The 21,710-nt window shown below is 33.9% G+C and overlaps 1 protein-coding gene across 2 annotated transcripts in view; it reads left to right on the top strand.

The window, feature by feature from the left end:
* UBE2E3 (ubiquitin conjugating enzyme E2 E3) overlaps nt 1-21,710 on the top strand; it is a 98,271-nt gene that overhangs the window by 75,547 nt on the left and 1,014 nt on the right. For both annotated transcript variants that reach the window (XM_074215574.1, XM_074215573.1), the window contains exons 4-5: nt 17,374-17,506; nt 20,610-20,757. In XM_074215574.1, the coding sequence (XP_074071675.1) occupies nt 17,374-17,506; nt 20,610-20,757 (281 nt within the window). The remainder of the gene's footprint in view (nt 1-17,373; nt 17,507-20,609; nt 20,758-21,710) is intronic.

Below are 21,710 nucleotides of genomic sequence, written 5' to 3'. Positions count from 1 at the left end.
TAAAAGAATTCTCATTTTGGATTTGGGTATTGGGATCTGGTTTTGATTTTTGACTCTGGCACTGACTACCTAAGTTTTAACTTTGGATGATCTCTTTACTCCTCAAAAATTTCAGGAGTTAACTTTTGAGGTACCATTTAATCCTAAATTTATACTCCTGTGATTCTATGACAACCTTCCTCTTTGACAATACTAGAAAACTGAAGCATTAATGTGCAAGGTCAATTGCATCTGGTACATAATTTAATGAGTTCTTCATAAATGCTTGTGGAATTGTCAATCAACAAGCATTTCTCTCACCATATTATGGACTTGTCAAGCTCTGTCCTTGGGAGAAAGTTTATATTCTAATGGAGAAAGATTATATTTAAAAGAGAGCTAAAAAAAAGTGGGCAACGAAAGGAGGAAGATGCTAGAGAAAGAAGAGTCAGCAATGTGTCATGGAGAGGGACAGGCATCTTTGACCAGAGTCTCTTTTAATTGGATGTTCTGGGAGGATCCAGCCTTTTGGGAGGTAAGGCCCTATGGTCTGAGGGGTACTTCAGTGTGAGAAATAATCCAGTGGTACAGTGAGTGAGCTTTTGGGAGAAGAGTTTGGTGGAGATGAGTTCCTTGTGTTTCTGCATATTAATCATCCAATTCCTTTGAACATGAATGGACATTTTAATTACCTTTTTAAAACAAATTAAATGTTGGGGGGGACAGGGATATACCCAGGCTTTCCTTTCCATCCACCAGGGGTAAAAAAGGTTCAGAAATTTAGTGGTTTAAATATGTTTCTGTTTCTCTTTTTTTTTTTTTTAGGTTTGTTTTTTTTTTTTTAGCAAGGCAAAAGGGGTTAAGTGGCTTGCCCAAGGCCACACAGCTAGGTAATTATTAAGTGTCAGACCGGATTTGAACCCAGGTACTCCTGACTCCAGGGCTGGTGTTTTATTCACTACGCCACCTAGCTGCCCTTATGTTGCTTTTTCTTATCAGAAAATAAAACCTATTTAATTTGATAAAATTTATTTTAGAGTTAAAAAAAATCAACATTTACGAATCACTTCCAGTGTGCCAAGCATACTTTTTAAAGTACAAACTTAATATACTTCTGTTTAGACTTTAAGAGGAGCTGTGGAATATTGAATATATAGGCAAAGCACTAGATCCAGTATTTGGAAGAACCCAGTTCATATTTGGCCTCAGACACTATGGTGACCATTGATGAATCTCTGAGCATCTAATAACTCTCTGAGACTACTGCTGAGTTTTAGATGGATTGGTTGGAAGAAATTCTTGTACCAGTAAAATTACAGATCCTTAAAGTTTTGAATTTTTTTTGTCATAAATGTTCAATTATTAATTTTGTCTTTATGAACAATCCATCCTAATTCTGAAAATCATTGAAAATTTTAAAACCAAACTATACTCAGAAATATTTTTAAATTAGTGTATAATACAAATATTTTTTATTGGAAATGTTTTATAGTTTCTTTTAAACAGACTCAGGATTTTTATCAAAAATTTTCTCCATAAATTATATGAACTAGGGAAGTACGATCATTGTACATGAGCTGAAAAGGACTGTGTCAAAACAGTCATTATAACAAAGCAGTTTGTGGTTCACCCAGTTCTTCTTCTTTCTTATTTTAAGACTGAATAGAGAAGAATTGAACTAGGAAGTAAAAGAAATACCTTTCTGCCTTAGAAAACTAAAGAACTTGGACTTTTAAAAAAGTAGTTACTTAAAGGTTCCCCATCCCTATCAGTGCTTTCCCTTTCTCTGCAATGAAAAGTTAAGCTTCAGAGATTCACTTGGTTTCTTTTCTTTTTAAAGTAGATTTAGGACTCATAAAGAATGTCAAACAGACAGTACTTGAGCCAGAGCCCTTTATTTATCCACATAAGGAGCACAATAGTTTAAGCCTTAGAACTGAAAATTTTTTATAGATGATCAACATAACTCAGCACTGATGCTTAGGAAGGACTTCAAGGTGTCAGAAAAGGTGGTTATAACAACCTGCCTGTTCACCTTGCTTGTCTCTATGGTAACTGTCTGGCACAGGGCTTCCCATTGCTGGAAATCCAAATAAGGTTTTGTCAAATACTCACACCTCTAGCTAATATCTTTACTTGCTCTCCATTCCAAGACATATCCCAGAGCTGGATGGGGTAATAGAATAGTGGAGAGCTGTTGGGAAGAGAAGTTTGCTGATCCTAACGGAGCCAGTGACTCAGCCAGTCTCAGAAGCAACAAATATAAAGTAAGGGTAAAAGTACTAGTGCCTCTGTAATATGGTGTATCACTTTCTGCATTTTTCATCCTCTTGGCTGCTAATTTCCATCTCTTTCCTTACCTCTTAATCCAGAAATTAAGGTAGTTTCCCCTAATAGAATCTAAGTTCTTTTTGAACTCATTGATCTAAACAGGTAGGGTCGTTATTAGTTAAAGAGTATTTTTTAATCGTAGTTTTCTGAGAAAAGTGTATATTTCAGTTTCACATATAGGGGATTTTTAGAGTTGGGGATACAGTGAGAGCCATTTTGTGGCAAAGGAAACTCATACAAAAGAGGTTAATATGAAAGAAGTAGCAATTGACAAGAAGTCTATGTAAAATAATATCATAAATTTATCATGTACTGTGTCTAGTAATTGTGATTCTGTGGAAAGATCTGGATTTGAATTCAGAGTACTTGAGAATGAATCCATCATCTTACTTAATACCTTGGTATCCCTTAGGTATTAAGAAAAATTAAGCCAGTTCCTCTCTCAGGACCCTAATTTCTTAATTTACGGAATGAGAGTATTTGACTAGATCATCAAGGACTTTTAACCTGGGATCTGTAAACTTGAGTGTTTTTGAAAATTTGAGAAATTTATTACATTATAACTGGTTTCTTTGTAATGTATATTTCATTTTATGCATTTAAAAACATTCTGAGAAAAGGTTCACAGGCTTAACCACATTGCCAAAGGAGCCTGTGACACAAAAAACTAGATAGAACATTCCAGTTCTCAATCTTTGATCCTTTGTGACCTCTCTACTTCAATGAATTATAAAGTGTTAGCACCAAAAGAATACTTAAAGAGAGGAGAGACAAGGAAGGTGAGGGGAAAAAATGGGGGAGGGAGAAGTACTCCTTCTAAGGAAGTTGATAATTGACTTGTTCCATGTCTATCCACACTTAGAAGAAAATTCCTTTGTGACTTATTTGTGTGTGTGAGCGTGTGTGTGTGTGTGTGTGTGTATGAAGGATACATATTTCTTATTTTAGATGTTAAAAGTTAATTAAATACAGCAGTAAGATTATTATGATCTCTAGAGTGGTTTTGAAATTGGAGGGGAAAGTCCAAGGTTGTCAAACAATACATACATTATTACAGTGATCCTAAATAATTAGTCCAGCGAGTTTTCCCAGTTGCTTCATTGTCACCTTGGAAGGCAGACTGACAGACGGAGCATGGATGAAAAACAGGACAATAAGGGAGCAAAAGACAAAACTTTGGTAGCAGTGAGCCTAGCAAATGTATATGTCAGTATGTGTAAAGGACGATGGCTGTGTTGGATGTCAAATGACCAAAGACCATGGAGTAGAGGGAAGCCCCAACTTGTGTTTTTTGGGGAGGTTGCAAAAAGGAAAATAAATATATTTTTAGAATTCTGATTCTCTCATATTACAGGTTAGCTTAGTGGTGTCAGAGTGAAATAGAAACAGATCCCTGTTCTATATTGACTCAGAAAACTACAAATTAACATCATCTGAATTGTATTTTATTTTTATTAAACATGTTCCCACTTATATTTTGCCCTGATTCCGCCTGTACTAGAGAGTTGTGCTGTATTAGATACCTGAGTTAGATATTCTTTTCAACTTTGTCATCTACCAAAGTAAGAAACATGCCCTCTGTTTCTTCATTTAAGTAAGTTATCCAAAAATTGGTCCATGGACAGATCCCTGGGGCACTGAATTACATTTCCTCCAAATTTGACACAAATCCATTAGTGACTGCTCTGTTTGGGTGTTTCCATCCATTTCTTAATACACATGTCTTTACTCCCATCTCACTTTCCTATCTCCAGCTTGTCCACAATGGGTATCAGGTGATAATTTGTCAGATACCTGGCTGAAATCCATATTTAAATATTTTTATGACAATCCCATGATCATCCAAATCTATTAATACTGTCAAAAAAGGATTTAGAGTCCATGTGTAGTGTGTGCATCTGTCTTGAATTTAAAATGAACACATAGCTTAACCATGATAGAAGAATAGCAGGGAAACAATAGTAAACAAAATAGACACCTATGGTCCTATTCCAGAATTCCTAAAAGCAGTCATTAATCCATGACCTGTCAGTCAGTGTCAAGAGATTATGGGTAAGCATAGAATTTAATTAATCCAATTAACATTTTTTTTTTTTAGATCGAGTGCTTGATTTAGAGTGAGAAAGACAGGTTCAGATTCCATTTTTGCCATTTACTAATTGTATGACCATGGCTAGGTCACTCTTTGCCATTCCTTTATCTTCAGCACTTAATCTAATGCTTCAATGTTCTCATAATAGATTCTTTTTTTAAAAAATTATTTATTTTGAATTTTACAATTTCCTCCCAAATCTCGCCCCCCCCCCCCAGCTCACACCAGAAGCAGTCTGTTAGTCTTTACATTGTTTCCATCGTATGCATTGGTCTAAGTTGAATGTGATGAGAGAGAAATCATATCCTTAAGGAAGAAAAATAAAGTAAAAGAGATTAAAGTAAAAGAAATAGCAAAATTACATAATATGATAACTTTTTTTTAAATTAAAGGTAATATTGTCTTTGGTCTTTATTCAAACTCCACAATTCTTTCTCTGGATGCAGATGGTATCCTCCATTGCATATACCCCAGAATTGTGCCTGATTGTTACACTGTTGGAATGAGCAAGTCCATTTAGGTTAATCATCACCCCCATGTTGTACAATGTTCTTCTGGTTCAACTCATCTCGCTCAGCATCAGTTCATGCAACTCCTTCCAGGCTTTCTCTAAATTTCCATTCCTTCTGGTTTCTAGTAGAACAATAGTAGAATATAATAGATTCTTAATAAACGTTTACTAACTGAGCTACAGTGTGAGCTAGTTTCTTTATTTGTAAAATAAGTATATTAATATCTCTTTAGTATTATAAAGTCTTGATAGTATTATAGTGTCATGAAGCTGACCTCGGAAGAATAAAATAGACATCCAGTATGAGACTTCATATGGAAGAAGAAAGGGAAAAATCAAGATACCCTTCCCATCTCTCTATCCCCTTTTTACTTAGAGAATTAGAAACCAAATCTGTAAGGATCAAATGGTGACATTTTCACTATAGATATTTGGTTTTGAAAAACTATTCAAGGAAGTGAAGTGTGTGTGTGTGTGTGTTAAGAGAATTTGCTGGTAATATACCTACCACCACCCCTACCTCCCAAAAGGATATGGATTATTTAATTTATAAATAAATATTAATTATTTAATTTATAAATATTTGCAAATATGAATATGGTTTATAAAGCATTATCGGTTATTTGTGCATTTTGTAAAAGTATTCTTAATTTTTCAGAAGTTAATCATTAAGCTACTGAAACGCATTTAAAATGAATCGAATTGTTTTGGTTTTTGTTGTTTTTTGCAAGGCAGTGGGGGGGGTGTTAAGTGACTTACCCAAAGTCACAGCTATATAATTATTAATTAAGTGTCTGAGATCAGATTTGAATTCAGGTCCTTCTGATTTCAGGGCTGGTGTTCTATCCACTATGCCACCTAGCTGCCCCCTAAAATGAGCCAAATTGTAAAAATTCATTTGATACTACTTCTAGAAACATTCCAAGTATACAAATCAAAGAGTTAACAGCTCTTCTGATACAAACTAGGTATTTGATAAATATGCATTCATTCATTCATTCTTCCTATAAAGTTCAGGATGGATAACAATTAGAATTTTTTTTCCTGGGTCCTAATAATTTTAGCTCCTTTCTACTTGATTTTCAAATTATGGTCAATGTAATGTGTGGTGCCTGTAAGGAGTATGGAAGAGCTTTAGCACCCACTAGTGAGATACATCCAGAGGCTAGGTCAGAGAATTAATTGGTTATTGCTTTAGTTATTTCTTATTTTGAAAGATTGTACCCTAATAATAGGAAAATATCTTAAACAATCTGTTTTTGCCTGTGTATGTTGGAGACTGGGTAGAAATGGCCTCCAATGGTGATTTACTCCTTAGTTTACTGTGACCTGTAGAATTGAGAGGGTTAAAGTGATTGGTCACATAGCTGGACTTGACATTGGGTCTTAACTTTAGTCTTCCTGACTCTCCCAGGCTAACTAGGGCTTCCCTGTTAGTCTGCAAGCATTTTTTAAGTCATTGATGTATGTTACTCTGCTTGTTGTTTTCTTGAGTAACAATAATTCATCAAAAAAAATGCCTTTTGACCACTTGGAATTAACAGCTTTCCTCCACTCTGTGGTCATGAAGAGCTTCTTTTTCCTGATTTATAATAATAATTTTAATTTCCTGTTAGGACTAGAATAATAGTTTCCATGTTCTATGAGGAACTCCCTAAAGATAACATACATAGTCCTATGTGTTTTCACTCCATCCTAACATTGATTGAACCAGAGTATAGTCTGGAAATAAATCACTGAGCAGGGCTGAGGAGGTCTAGAACTTGAAACTCCTTGGCTCAAGAATCTGGAAGGTAGTTGAGAACATTCTAGAGAGGTAAAAATTCAATTGTATTAAAATGCAATCAACATTGCTTTCACTTGGACTTCATGTCTTATACAGAATGAATTGAAGACAGTGCAAATGGATTTTATAATAAATTCCAGTGCAAACAGGTGTGAATTTAAAAATAGTTTGTAGTCCAAAAGCTTTTTTTAAAGCTTACTAGTTAGCTCTCAGAACACATTTCCATAGAGAAACACTTATGAAATTGTGTGTTAAATTAAGAAAATTATCCTAGTTGTCTTCAAAGGTCCCTTCCAGACCCAAATCTCTGGTTCTCAAAAGCTCATTTAACCAACATATGACATATTTATTTATAATACAGTTGAATTACAGTGTTAATCATTCTTTTTAAAAAGCCCCACCATTCATACCATTCTTTTAAGAATTTGAATTATCTAATTAGTGTCTTTTGGTTTTCATTACCTGCATTTCTGAATATATCTTTTCCAACATTGCCAATCTAACAAACTACATCCCTTGTAACAAAAATGTTTAAACAACGAAGGAGGGTGGGGTGGGAGAGTGTATAGTCAGTGTTCCACACTGAGATTAATTTTCTCAACTTGGTTTTTAAAATTACAATGTTCCAAGTATTGTTTTTTTTTTTTGGAGGTAAGTCCATTCCTAGTTTTAGGTTGAGATCTCTTCTGGGTACCCAGAATTACATCTTTGTTCAATGAGCATAGGTCTCCCCTTATCTTATTATGTATCAGGCTACAGCCCCAAGAATGAGACTCCTAAAGCATCTATGTCCACTAGAAAGGTAGTGGGTGGGGATGGTGCAGTTTCAGGCATCCCTGCAGTACTGGGGAAGAGAATTTCAGACCAGTGAGATATTTGTGAGAAAGAACTAAGTTAAAGGAATACCTATTTTGCTATTGTTGAAAGATAGCTCTTTATGCTCCAGACAGATTTTTATAGAGACTGCATTTAAGTGGAAGTGGTTGGGCATTTTCATTTGAGTGCTGTAATATGGATGTGCCCATAAATAACAAGGTACTGCAACTTTAGTCTTAAAAAATAGTCTAATTGTATTGTGCCTACAGCTTTGAATGTCAAAACTCAAAAGAAATGTGAGTATTCTTGGACTTGTATGCTGTTTATCATGTCAGCTCCTGTCAGATAATATAATTACAAAATTTTTCCACCTGTATTTACGAAATTGCAGTTTGTTCTTCAGCAGTATACTATCTTATGAATTAATACAATAGGTTTAGCTGCATTTCAGTGAATGTCATAACATGCCTTAAGATAGACAAAACAAGTTATATAGTAATTATTCTAAAGACCTGATTTCTAAATCAAGAAAACATTAAAAATATGAATAGTTAGAAAAAATAGACAACAAAAACATTAGTCAATTTACAGATCTCTTGTATAGTGATCTTGTATAACTATTAAACAAATAAGATTTATAGGACAAGTGATAGGACTTCCATTCTATATCAGACAAAACAGATTTTCTTCAGAATAGTTCATTATTCATTTTTAAATTTTTTGGCTAATACTTTCATTTTTAGATCTGCTAATTTTTTTTTAGCACTATAAGATGTACAATGTTCAAACAAATTTAAAAAAGGGCAGAATGATATTGTGATCATGGGCATACACATCATTAACCTCAATTCCCCAGACAATTGTCTAATGTTATAAATTGCTGGTAAATTGTGAATAGCATGGGCATTAGGGATAGGTTCCGGGATAGGTTCCACCTTGGGGAGTTACCTGCTCCAATGAAATCACAGATAATAATGCTGATTTGCTTCTTTATATTTCTTGACAATGATCTTCGAGGAATAGTGTTCTCCTTTATGTTAATAGGAAAATAAAGGTTATGTATTTTTAGGTGTGAAACTTTTAAATTTTCTTTTGATTTGAGATAAAGGTCTTTTGAAAAATAAGTTGCTACAAACTACTAAATCTTTATAATTATTTTTTAAAAATACTTTGCTCTCCTTGTGGGAATAATTAGTCCTTGAATAAAACTGGTCCCTGACCTTTTATATACTTTGCTGACCAGAAAGATATTAAAGTAGAAGAATTTATTTGCTTTGTTAAAAAAAAATACATGACAACTATTTCCAGATATCCTGAGATACAATGTATAAAAAAGAACACATTGCAAAAACCAGTTTTTAAAAAAATTGTTCTTGGGGCGGCTAGGTGGCACAGTGGATAGAGTACTGGCCCTGGAATCAGGAGTGCCTGAGTTCAAATGCAGCCTCAGACACTTAATAATTACCTAGCTGTGTGGCCTTGGTCAAGCCACTTAACCCCACTGCCTTGCGAAAACTTAAAAAAACACACAAAATTGTTCTTGTTGGAATTAAAAAGCTAGCTTGATTTTTTTTTTTTATTTTAAAGCATTTATATTAGAGTACTGGCCCTGGAGTCAGGAGTGCCTGAGTTCAAATGCAGCCTCAGACACTTAATAATTACCTAGCTGTGTGGCCTTGGTCAAGCCACTTAAGCCCACTGCCTTGTGAAAACTTAAAAAAACACACAAAATTGTTCTTGTTGGAATTAAAAAGCTAGCTTGATTTTTTTATTTTAAAGCATTTATATTAAAATTTTTTAATGCTTCCTTTATGATAAAGTAAATGTTGATTATCAGTAAAATTTAGTTTTTACTCAGATAAAAATAGAGAAATCGAATATAGTAGAGTCTTGCTTTCATAATTATTGGTCTTGTTAAAGTTCTATAGGTTCTATTTTACTAAGCTACTTTTTTAACGCTTTTGTGTAAGTTTTTAGGTGCATGAATTCAGATATCTTTTATTTGTTCTGAATTTTAAAAAATATGCAATTTATTCCATTTTGTAGCTTGTTTAGTTATGTCAAAAAATGAATATGACATTTATTTCATTTCCCTAAGGGGTACCCATAATGGTAAACTTGTCAAAAGGTTAATGGTTTGGAGGTATTGTATGTTAAATCTTAGTCTGAATCAGGAAGTAAGTCATTTCTCAAACTTAGACATTTATTCTCCTTTCCTTCTCCTCCTTACAAAATGTTCCTTTTACTCTCCCCTCATCCACTCATCTATTCTTCTCATCACCGAGGAAGTTGCTAGTAACGGATAACAGAAGAGGAAGCTTTGATGCATTGTGGAACTATATTTAATTCTCTTGTGAGTTTTGCCCAGTTAACTATTATGAGTTGTAAAATAATACAGTTTTTGGTTATCTCCTCCAGTGGCTGTTTAAAAAAAAATTCAATTGTAAAAAAAATTATTGATGGAAAAATGTCTGGATATAGTTATGATAATCCATTATACAAATTAGACCTGGCAACTAAGTTTTTCAGGGGATAAGTATTAGATTTGGAGTCAGGAATATCAGAATTTTAATCCTGTCTGAGACATAAGCTATGTGACTCTAGGCAAGTTATGAAAACCTCACCAAAAGTTAGAACTGAGTACATTTACAATATGAATTTTTCTGAGTTTTTGGAAGGTAGAAATTCTATCCAAGAAAATTAAATACCAGTTATACAAAGGAAATCAAAGCTAAAAAACTACTGTCCAAAAAAAATGATAAAATTATTGAGGGGAGATTGGGGACATAATGTATTTGTTCCTTAGAGGTTTTTTTTTTTTTTTTGGTATTCCTATAGCTGAGAAATGATACAACGGATAAAATGCTGCATCTGGAGTCAGACAAATCTTGAGTTTGAATGCTACCTCAAGAAGTACTTAGTAGTTGATCTCTAGACAAGTATCTTAACTTCTTTCAGACTCACCCTGGTCTATCAAATAGGAATAACAATGCAATCCACATTATAAAATTGCTGTGAGGATCAAATGGGCTAACACATTTAAAGAAGCCTTTTGTGAACCTTAAAGTGTGTGTGTGTGTGTGTGTGTGTATACATATAAATATATATATATATATATATGTATTTTTATTTATTCACTACTAATATCAATATTGAACTGCCCTGTGGTACTACACTTTTAAGAGCACAGAGTAAGGGAAGAATCGAGTGCAAATATGGCTTTAGCCTTTTACTAACTGGAATCACTTAAACTCTGTTTTCCTCAGTTTGGGGGCAATAAAAACTCCTAACCAAATATGCTTTTAAATATCATTGCCATAATATTACTAAACAAAACTTTGGTTATATGGGCTCTCACTTTTTGTTTCTGTATCCCCAATGCTTAGAACAATCCTTGAGCAGAGCAGATAATTTCTAATTGTTTGCTGATTGAATTAGATATTTTAGTTGAATTTAATATTTTTCTTGCTACTCCATCATTGTCAGATTTTGAAAATGTATTATTAATGAGTTTTAAAACTATTTTGAATAGAGACTGCCTTCTCACTAAATTTATTTTAATCAGTGCTCTTGTCTTCTGGGTCACTGATGGGTTTCAGTACAGTTTGGCAAAGACAAAATCACGTAACCTGACTTAATTGTGACTGATTCATAGTACTGAAAAATCTTTTGTTTCAGGTAGTTGATAGAACCACATCAGTGTAAGGAAATGAATGTAGTGCTTAAACGATAAAATAACCATTAGTATAAGTAATTCTCAAATTGAATTGCTATGTAGAACTTTGTGTTAGTTAGAATCTTTGTTGAGAATTTAATTAAAGCACTTCAATGCCTGTATGAGTTTTAACTTTTCTTGTTTATCCAACTGTTTTAGTTCTTAAGTACATCCCTTCTTAGACGTTGACAGGCTACTAAAGTGTCCTGGCGGTGTTTATCCTCATGAATAGTGGCACCTAATTGCTGGGATTTTTAATAGGTAGTTGTTTGTTCACTTCCCCTGAGCTGTCAGCTGTCATTTCTAGTTGTTGGAAGTTCCTATGTTGACACTTCTTCATTTACACATTTTTATCTGGGTAAGGACTTTAGAATAGTTTCCCCTTTTCTAAACCTCCCGGATGGGGAATGTGGGATTAATAGTAGAGAGTTTCTGGCCAGAATCAAAGTAACACATCATCTGGACACATTAGTATCATTGGGTGTAACTTCAAAGGAGCCATTGCTCCAAAGGTGGTGGTTGAGGAGGGTTTGAAAATGGCAGTGGGGAGGACAAGGAGACCATGTATGATAGTGCACAGAACGGGTGCCAACATGGCTGTTGTCCTCTGCTGTTCACTGCCTGAGATCTTCGTTTTTCTGCATCCCAGGGGACTGAATGACTTCTTAAGTCCCTTCCAGCTTTAAATGACTATTTTTTTGGTCTTTGCAAGGCAGTGGGGTTAAGTGACTTGCCCAAGGTCTCACAGCTAGGTAATTATTAAGTTCTGAGGTCAGATTTGAACTCAGGTCCTCCTGACTCCGGGCTGGTGCTCTATCCTCTGAGCCACCTAGCTTCCCCTTTAAAAGACTCTCATATTCTATATATACTCTAAATACTCTCTGTTTCTACTTATACAATATGTACTTTCTAGCACTCTATTAATAGGCAAGAAAGAAACCCTGGTTTTGGTGAGGAGGAACAAGAAATGGAAGCTTCTGTAAGAGGTAGCCAGGTTTATTGAGCTCAAGAAGATGGTGATGCTTATAATTTTACCAGTCAGGAAAATGTCCAATTTATACATCTTCCTTAGGACTTGGTGCTTTCTTTTTCTCCTTCAGTGTTATTAGTAACTTTTCTTTCTCTTTCATCTCAATCCCTTTCCTGTATCCATCATCATAGCTACAGGAATCATGAAATTATTTATTTGGAGATGGAAGGGACCTCAAAGGACAGCTATTTTATCTAGTCCCATCCTCCTATTTTATGGATGAAGAAACCAAGACCCAGAATGTTTTAAGTGATTTTCTAAGTTTACAGCAGCTGGGGTTTTTGAACTCAGACCCTTTAATTCCACATCACTGTCATCATCACTTGTATCATGCTACTTCCTGCTATAGCAGTATTCTTTTTCTCCTTTGCCTTTCCTTCTCCTTCCTTCCTCTTCCTTCCTTCCTTCCTTCCTTCCTTCCTTCCTTCCTTCCTTCCTTCCTTCCTCCCTCCCTCCCTCCCTCCTTCCCTCCCTCCCTCTCCCTCTCCTCCCCTTCCCCATCTCACTTTTCTTTCTTCTCTCTTCCTTTCCCTCTCTTTCTCCACCATTCCCCTTGAATTTGTCTCAACTGACTTGTAAGGCATTCTAAAGAGACTTCTCAGCATTAGAGTTGGAAGATACCTGTAGTCTACCCTCTCATTTTCTATATCAAGAAACTGAGACCCCTAAAAGAAAAGACTTGTTCAAATTAATGGCAGAGTAGGAAATGGAAGCCAAGTCTTCTAATTTCTGGTCTTGTTTCATTTCCTTTTAGTATGAGGGGCTGCAGTTCCAACCCTTCTAGAAGTTAAAAAGTTTCCATCCCATTCCCTCCTGCCCAGTTTTTATGTTCTAAATCCTTCCTTTGCATTTCACATTTGAGTAAATAATATATGGCTATAATCCAATTCTATCACTATATTCATGGTCAGGGGCGGATGGTTTAGCCTGAATACATTGTGGTCTTTTTAAAATCACTTGCATGTACTAATTAAATTAGGTTCTATAGACTGGCTCAGTAATCCAATCATTTATAACATTGTTTTTGTGTGGAAATGAATTCTGAAATCCAGGTACTTGATTTATAAATGTACTTTTGTCATAAAATTAATTTTTAGCTGGAGACTGTATTTCAGAGAGTGTATATATTTCAAATACCATGACTTCTTGGCTTTAGTTTAGAAACATTTACTTCTTCTACAATGTATTGGTAATTTTTTCATATAAAGCATCAATTTATTCCCTATTAGTAAACTTTTACCAACCATGTGGAGTAAAATTAATGTTATAGTGAAGTCTTTGTGTTTGCAAAACATTATTTATATATACTGGGAAAATGGAAATAGTCACTGACCCTTTTAATGGGGTTAAGTGACTTGCCCAAGGTCACACAGCTAAGTAAGTATTAAGTGTCTGAGACTGGATTTGAACTTGGGTCCTCCTGACTCCAGGACTGGTGCTCTATCCACTGTATCACCTGGTTGCCCCTGACTCTTTTATTAGTTACAAAAGGAAATATCCATGATTAGAGAATTAACAGATTTTAAAATTTTATGTCTTATTCATTCTCCATCCAACCCATTTAAATTTTTCAGTTGACAAGCATTTTAATTTTCTTTTTTCTATTCCTGATCCCCATTTAAATGAAAGAAAAAGGAAAGCTCTCAATTAAATATGCATAGTCAACTAAAAAGAAGATTTCTTCTTTGGTTGTGTTCAAAACACCTGTTTCTCATTCTGCATTGACTTCCATTACATCTCTTTCTGGATATCTTTGATCTTCTGGAATTGATCAGTTTTCAAGATCTTTCAGTTTTGTTTTATTTTTTTAAATAATGTTGTTACTATATATCAGTGGTTCTTTTAGTGCTGCTTGATTTTATTCTGCATCAGTTTATTTAAGGTCATCCTAGGTCTATTTCATCAAAACCCTTTTATTTCATCATTTCTTATGGCATAATAAAATTTTACAAAATAATGTTTTGTTATTTTCTAATAGATGTGTCTAACCTACTTTGCTAATGCAAAGGAACTAATCTATTTTCTTTGATAACTTTAGAGTGAATGTCCAGTAGGTAAATAAATGGCTATGCCATTTAGTGATGTTGGGCATATTTCCAAAATGTTTTGCCGGATGGTTAGTTAAACTCAGAATTAATACATCTACCTATTTTTATGAGTTTATTTTTCATGGAAAGAAAAAAAATAAAATGGTCATCACATCATCACAACTTATTAAAAAGTTGGTAAGATAGAAAGTCTAGAGGGCAGAAATGAATTGACTGTGTTGAAAGAATTAATAATGATAATAATTGGTTTTTACATAGCTTGGTGGTTTATATAGTATTTTGCAGCTATTATCTCATTTGATCATCAAAACAACCCTATTCCCATTTTATAAATGAGAAAACTGAGCCACAGAAATGTTGTTAACTTGTTCAAGATCTCATAGGTAGTAAGTGACTTGGAATTTAAACCCAGGTCTTCTAGAGATTAGAGAAACTAGTATTTCCACTTCATCACTGCTGCTTCCAATAAATATAATGCTTGCAATTTCTTTGTGGTAGTTGCCTCTGTTAGAAATGAATAGTGTTTATGATCCCCGGCAAAGAGTAATTACCCAATCAGTATTCAAGCAATGAGAAAATGGATTACACTAAGACATTAGTCGTCATGCTGTTAGTATTTCAAATAATGCCACTTTTCAACAGTAAGAGCTGCTGCTCACTGAAAATTCCCAAGTTCACGTTTGTTACTGTTTTTGACAAATACTTTACTTATCTGCCTTTTACAGTTTTTAATTATTATTAGTTACATCAGTATAGAAGGTACAAATGGTATTTAGAAGCAGCTGAAGAACTAAATAAGAAAAAAATTTAAGAGTGCTAAGCATCACATTTGACAAAGATAAGGAATCATTCACAGAAATAATTAGATTTCAAACAAATAATGGAAATATAAGGGAGATGCTAATTAATGATTTTTAAAAAATTTTTCTCATTGATTGTTCCCTGTTGTTGGCAGTAGCCCATGGTGATAGTTTTGAAAGCAATTTTGGAGCCATTTGCACTGTTGTATATAGGAGGGAATGCTGGACTTTATGTATATCTGAGTTCAAATCCTAGTCTATTTATTACATGTTAGACTTTGGGCATATCACTTTATGGGCCTTAGTTCTTCTAAAAAATGAGTAGTTTGGGCTAGAGACCCTTGGAGACCCTTGCAGTTAAAAAAAATCTAGAACAAAACAAATAAACCTATAATTGTAGGTCCAGAATTAATATGGCTTGCTTTTTTCATTGTCAATGAAGAAAGGATGTACAAATAAATTAATATTGTAGTTAAGCTTGAAAGAGGCTTGTTTAATTGCCCAAGAGAGCAAATTATTTTTAAAAACTGTAGCATGTGTGAGTGTGTGTTCATTAAAGTAGACCTGACAGAATGTAGACTTGTCAACAGCTTGCTATACTGTAACAGGCCACTTTCCTTCTGGCAACCTTAATGATTTAAATATATCTGTGAACTCAAGTGAGCAAAAATGGCCACTGAACAAGCTATAAAGTTTATAGGCAGTATTTTATAGGAAAGGTGAAACCTTGCATGGGTTTTATATAATCAATCAGGTTAGCAATACCAACATACAAACAATAGCAAATAAATACAGCTTGATAACAGAGGGAATATATACAGTGATGCAGCATTGTTTAAAAGGAAAAGTTTCTGACTCAGAGGCCAAGAGGACCTGGGTTCAAATTCCACCTTTGACATTTGCTTCTTTGTGTGGTCTTAAGTAAGTCACTCATCCTACCTGCACCTCAGTTCCCTTGGAAAATGAATAGATTGAATTAGTTGGCTTTTAAAGTCCCATCCAGGTCTGTTTCTATGATCAGTGAATTGCCATTGTAAAAACAACACTGTAGCAGGCCAGGATTTTCAAGGGAGAAATTCCTAGATACCTTAGTCCCTGAGGGCTCCATTTCATTACTGCACAATAAGAGTAATTTGTGTTCATAATGACGACCCCTCAGCGAAGGGGGGGGGGGACACCCACTAATTTGTATTCATTCTACTCTGCTGAGGAAGGCACAGAAGTATGTAATTTTTTTTCTTCAAAATTTCAGTCATTTGATATTTTAAAAATCTTAAAAGGGTAAATTTCAGTCATCTAGAAAATTTACTTATGTATAACACCTAACTTCTAATGGTTCTAATTGACTAGGAATTTGTAATTAGTACTATTTAACTTAGTCATTGAAATTTCAAAACATAACTTTTTTTCTTAAATATTTACCATTCAAACTGACCTCTATCAGTTACTCAAGATATGAGTGTGTGTGTATGTATACACACACACATATACACACTGCCCACAGTGTTCTACCACCCTTCTTTCCTCATCTTTTCTTAATGTCAATACTGCCCTTCCCCTGCAAACCCATTAAACATGATTTACATTTTACATTTTTATTAAAAATCAACCAAGATGCAGACAAATGATTTTAGTATTAGTAGTAGCCCAATTTTTTGATCTTTTGCCTTTGGGCCATTGGTTATTAATTTGAATTAATATATCACTGTTGACATCTCCTGTTTTTAAATCAAATATGCACATTATATTATATTTATATGAATTTGGATAAATCGTGTTACTTCTCTGAGCCTCAGTTTTTTGTTTCTGAAATAGACAGGGAAGTTGGACAAGCAGATCTCAAAAATCCCTTTCAGCTCTTAAATGATCCGTGATCCCAGAGATCAAGTGTAGATTATACATATAATATGCATACATGTTCAGAACGTCAAAATATGAGTGACTTAAAGCTCACTAGGAAAATGTGGGTGATACAGTCAATGATAGTAGTTACATTAACTCCAGTATTCTTTAACAATCAGCATTCATCTATCAAGCATCATGGGCAATATAGAAATGTGATTGGATTGTGTGTGTACTCAATTACATTCATTTTGAATAGAAGAATGTTGAGAAACACAGGCATTGGAGAAGAAAAATGTACTTCTTTTAGGGTAATCTCAGTTTTTTTTGCCCTCCAAAAATGCTAATTTCCCTAAATATGTGAGAGTACATTTAAAATATGGCTTACTTATGTACCTTTTTCTCCCCTTTCTTTCTTAATAGTGCTGGGCCTAAAGGAGATAACATTTATGAATGGAGATCAACTATACTTGGCCCACCAGGTTCTGTTTATGAAGGTGGTGTGTTTTTTCTGGATATCACATTTTCATCAGATTATCCATTTAAGCCACCAAAGGTAAGGATCTTTTTTGTATTTGCCCACTCCTCCTAAAAAAAAGTTATTTCAGAATATCATAGAATAATTTGATTAAGGTGAGTTTTATATAATATTTTAAGGAAGCAATATAGAAACAGGAAATTATTCAGGCAGCTAGCATTTATTGAGCTTAAAAAATGGGTTGGAGGAAGGAAGCAGACATGATTGACAGAAACAAAGGGATTGGCAAACCACTCATCATATATTTATTCCTCAGAACTGCATTCTTCATTCATTATTCATCCATCCAGCAAACCAGGATCAAGTCACTCTGCCTGGTGCCAAGAAAAATCCAAAGATAAATGAGACATGGTCCTTGCCTTCAAAAATCTTATAATCTAGTAGAGAGAGGACCTAATGAGAAAAAATTCAGAACATACATATACATATGCATATGCATATGCATATGCATATGCATATACATATGCATATACATATACATACATAACACACACGGAGTCTTAAGCATATTTTCTATTTTATTTAAGCAAAATATTGTCATAGGAAAAGTTACCGTGCTACCTCATTATCTATGAAATTAATGTCCATCTGAATTTTAAGGGTAGAGTAGAAAAAAGGCTAGGTAATGGCTTTTGAACCCTTTTCATATTTAGTTTGTACCTAACCAGTGTACAGAACTCTTAATACTTCCAGTCTCAAAACAGTCAAACCAGAGAGAAAAAACTTCCAGAGTGGTGCCTAATATGAATTGTCCCTATGGGAATAAGAGGTCTCTTACAGGTTTAGATCTAGGATTTGTGACCTAACCTACTCCATGTGAAGAAACCCAATTTAAAATCAGTAGCATTGTTAAGAGGTAATATAAATGTAGGTGCCTTGACATTTATTTCTTTTTGATATTTATTACTTATCATGCTTCTGTCCAATTCAACATCTCTTATAAAGGGTATGTGTTCCTCATTATTTTTCAAATAAAATTTATTTTTTCTTATATTTGAGTCAAGGAAGAAATAGATCTCTGCTGTCAAAAAAGACAATTAACACCCCTGAGAACTACTCACAAGTTTCCTGGGGTTGTAACAAGCCCTTCTCACAGTGTACCTGGAAGATTCAGCTTTATAGAATAAAAACCTAGTCTTACCTGAATAAAGTCTCTTAATTGGCTGAAATGGTAACTGCTTTCATTCTTCTGCCCATTAGCTTTCAAAAATAATACTATGTAAATGTACTATACTATATAAAACAAGCCAGACCTTAAGAATATGTGTACTGGATTATTGACATTTTATTTCTACATGCTCAGTTTCTTCAAGTAGAAATTGAGTTATTGATGTTGAAAGGTCAATAAACAATTTTTTTTGCTGAATAAAATCATACAAGTGAGGAAGAAAAATACTTTGCTGAAAGGAATGATTCTTGCATTCAGAGTTCAAAAAAGGTTGTGTATTTCATTCCCATTAGATCCCTCTTTCCCCTCAAAAAAATTATAGCACCAAATCAAGGGACTAAGTGTAGCAGTATGCTACAGATATTGCTGTCCTGACTGACATTGCCTGTATGATTTTTGGCAAGCTGTTAACCTACCTGGACTTCACTTTCCCCATCTATAAAATGAGGAGGTTGTACATGATGGTCTCTGAGGATTTTTCCAGTTCTAAATTCTAGCCTTCTCTCATCATTTGTGCATTTTATGTAGGTTTTGTCATATATATCATCACTAATTATCACTTTTTATTAAGGGCTTTACTTTTTCAGTTATTTAAAGAATAGTTATTTTTTTCCTCAAATCTTTTCTAAATCATTATAATCCTTTGGTAAAGTTCTTCATTATTTTAAATGAGAGTTTCTGATAGTTTGATTTGGCAAATGAAAATTTTATGTAATTCTTGCTACTCTTATTCTCATATATTTGATTAGCATCATTTTTCTTTATTGATGAATATTAATACATATCTGAGTCAAGCAAGGTATTTGAACTTCTTAGAAGTAACGAAAATACCATTCTTTTATAATGCAGGAACACTTTTCTGGTTCAGGAGTTCAGTCATGTCCATCACATGGACCAGAGTACTTTTGTTAAAGATACTGGAGTGATTTGCTCTATCCTTCTCCAGTGGATTAAGACAGAGTGATTGATCTTTATCTGAGGTCACATTTGAACTCAGGTCTTCCTGATTCCAGGCCAGTACTCTATCCATTGAGCCATTTAGCTGCCTCAGGAACCAGTAGTCAATAGTTATCAATTGATTCTTGGTTGCTAGAAGGATTCTGACAAATTGCTAAATATATATTATATTAAAAAACCTTTCTTAAACCAGCATTCATGAGAATTATTAGTGACAATTATTAATGATAATTACATCATTGTTTATAATCAGCTTAATTCTCTGTTCATGGATAATCCACATCCCCTGGGGTCTACATCCTTCTACATTTTCTTATGACTTCTCTCTTATTCCCATACTCTTACTCTCAAAGGATCCTTTATCTCACAGAGGCTCTTTGCTTCATTTCTTCTCCTGCACTTTCCTATCTCAGTCTAGTATGACAGGGAGACATCTGAGAGACTGGGGAAATGGAAATGGAGGATTTGGCAGAAGTAGCCACTTCTAGAAACATTTCCACCCGCCAAACCCCATTATGGAGCTTTTTGATAATTTTTTTCATTGTGACAAGAATTGACACAGGGAGATTTACCTGGCAACAGACTTTGTTAAGTTAGACAGATTTTGTTAATCAAGAAAATTGCAATACCTTCCTTATGTTGTACTCTCATTATGGTTTTTTAATATCATGATGAAATAAAAAAAGTGTTTCTTTCTTCAGTTTCCCTCATTTACCCTCCCAACTTTTTACATAAACTATTTAATCCTTCTGTCATTTATTTCAAAGTGCTCTCTACAAGGGGCTACTTAGATCAATCATGTTGATTGAATTAACCAGACAAACCATAGACCAACTGTTCTGTGTCAAGAAGGAAATCCCCAGGTGAATTTTCTACTGTTTGGTATTTTATAATCTCTCTGATAACACTTTTCTTGATTGCTACTGATAATAGAGTTTGAGTCTTCTGTGATTAAGTATGAATTTTTATTCCATTTTCACTGTTGACTATCTTTAGGTTACTTTCCGTACCAGAATTTATCACTGCAACATCAACAGTCAGGGAGTCATCTGTCTGGATATCCTTAAAGACAACTGGAGCCCTGCTCTGACTATTTCAAAGGTTTTGCTGTCTATTTGTTCACTCTTGACAGACTGCAACCCTGGTAAGCCTAACAAGTATAAAGTTATATTATCCAAACCACCAAATTCTGAATTTCTCCAGCTATCTTAAATGTTGAATGAAAATTAAACAACTGCTTAATGAAATAATGAGAAGACACTAGTTTGAATATCATTTTTATTTCTGTTGTTAATTTGCCAACATTTTTTGAAAAAGCAATTCCATTAATATCCTGGAGTATTGCTGTTTCACATAATCTCTTGGTCTTTGTTGCCTATTTCTCTTCTTTCTTTTGAGAGGACCAAAGCAATATCTGATCCCCAAGTCTTAAATTAACCACTTATGGATGGAATAAAGGAATTTCTCCGTTGCTTTTTTCTTTGTAGAAATGATCAATTTTATATTATATTAAATCAACACAAAAAAAGTTGTGGCTAGTGAAATAATATCTAAGGTAAAAAGCCCTTTGACACTCTAAAATTTAGGATTTGGTTATTCTAATACAGACTACATTAAGTTTAAAAGTTAATACATATATAAATGCACATGACTATCACATCTATTTTTACTTACTGTATTCATTTATTTTTTACTTATTCATTTATTTTTGTGTTTTTACTTATTTACTTATTTTTATTTATTTATTCATTTTTTCTTTTATTTGTTGATTATTGAAGATGGTTGGGGCCAGAGGAAGAGAGAGAGTTTGGAACTCAAAAGTTTGTAAAATGAATGTTAAAAATGTTTTTACATGTAACTGGGGGGAAATAAAATACTAAGTAAATTTAATAGAGAAAAAAAGTCTATTGAGGTAGTCTTTGTTTCAACAGAGCTACTTGGTATTTGATTTGTTGCATAATAATTATCCAAGACATTAACTAAAATGATTGAAGTTCAGAACCTACTAAACCATAGGAGATAGCCTGATTTCTATGTAGGGCCCTTGAAAAAAATGACAAAAAGTAATTGTTCATCTCAGAGATTGGAAATGCCTGA

Source organism: Macrotis lagotis, chromosome 1 (genome assembly GCF_037893015.1).
Source record: "Macrotis lagotis isolate mMagLag1 chromosome 1, bilby.v1.9.chrom.fasta, whole genome shotgun sequence".
In the NCBI taxonomy this organism is placed as follows: Eukaryota; Metazoa; Chordata; class Mammalia; order Peramelemorphia; family Peramelidae; genus Macrotis; species Macrotis lagotis.
The sequence above is the reverse complement of the archived record's forward strand: the minus strand, read 5'-3'. Positions and strand labels throughout refer to the sequence as shown.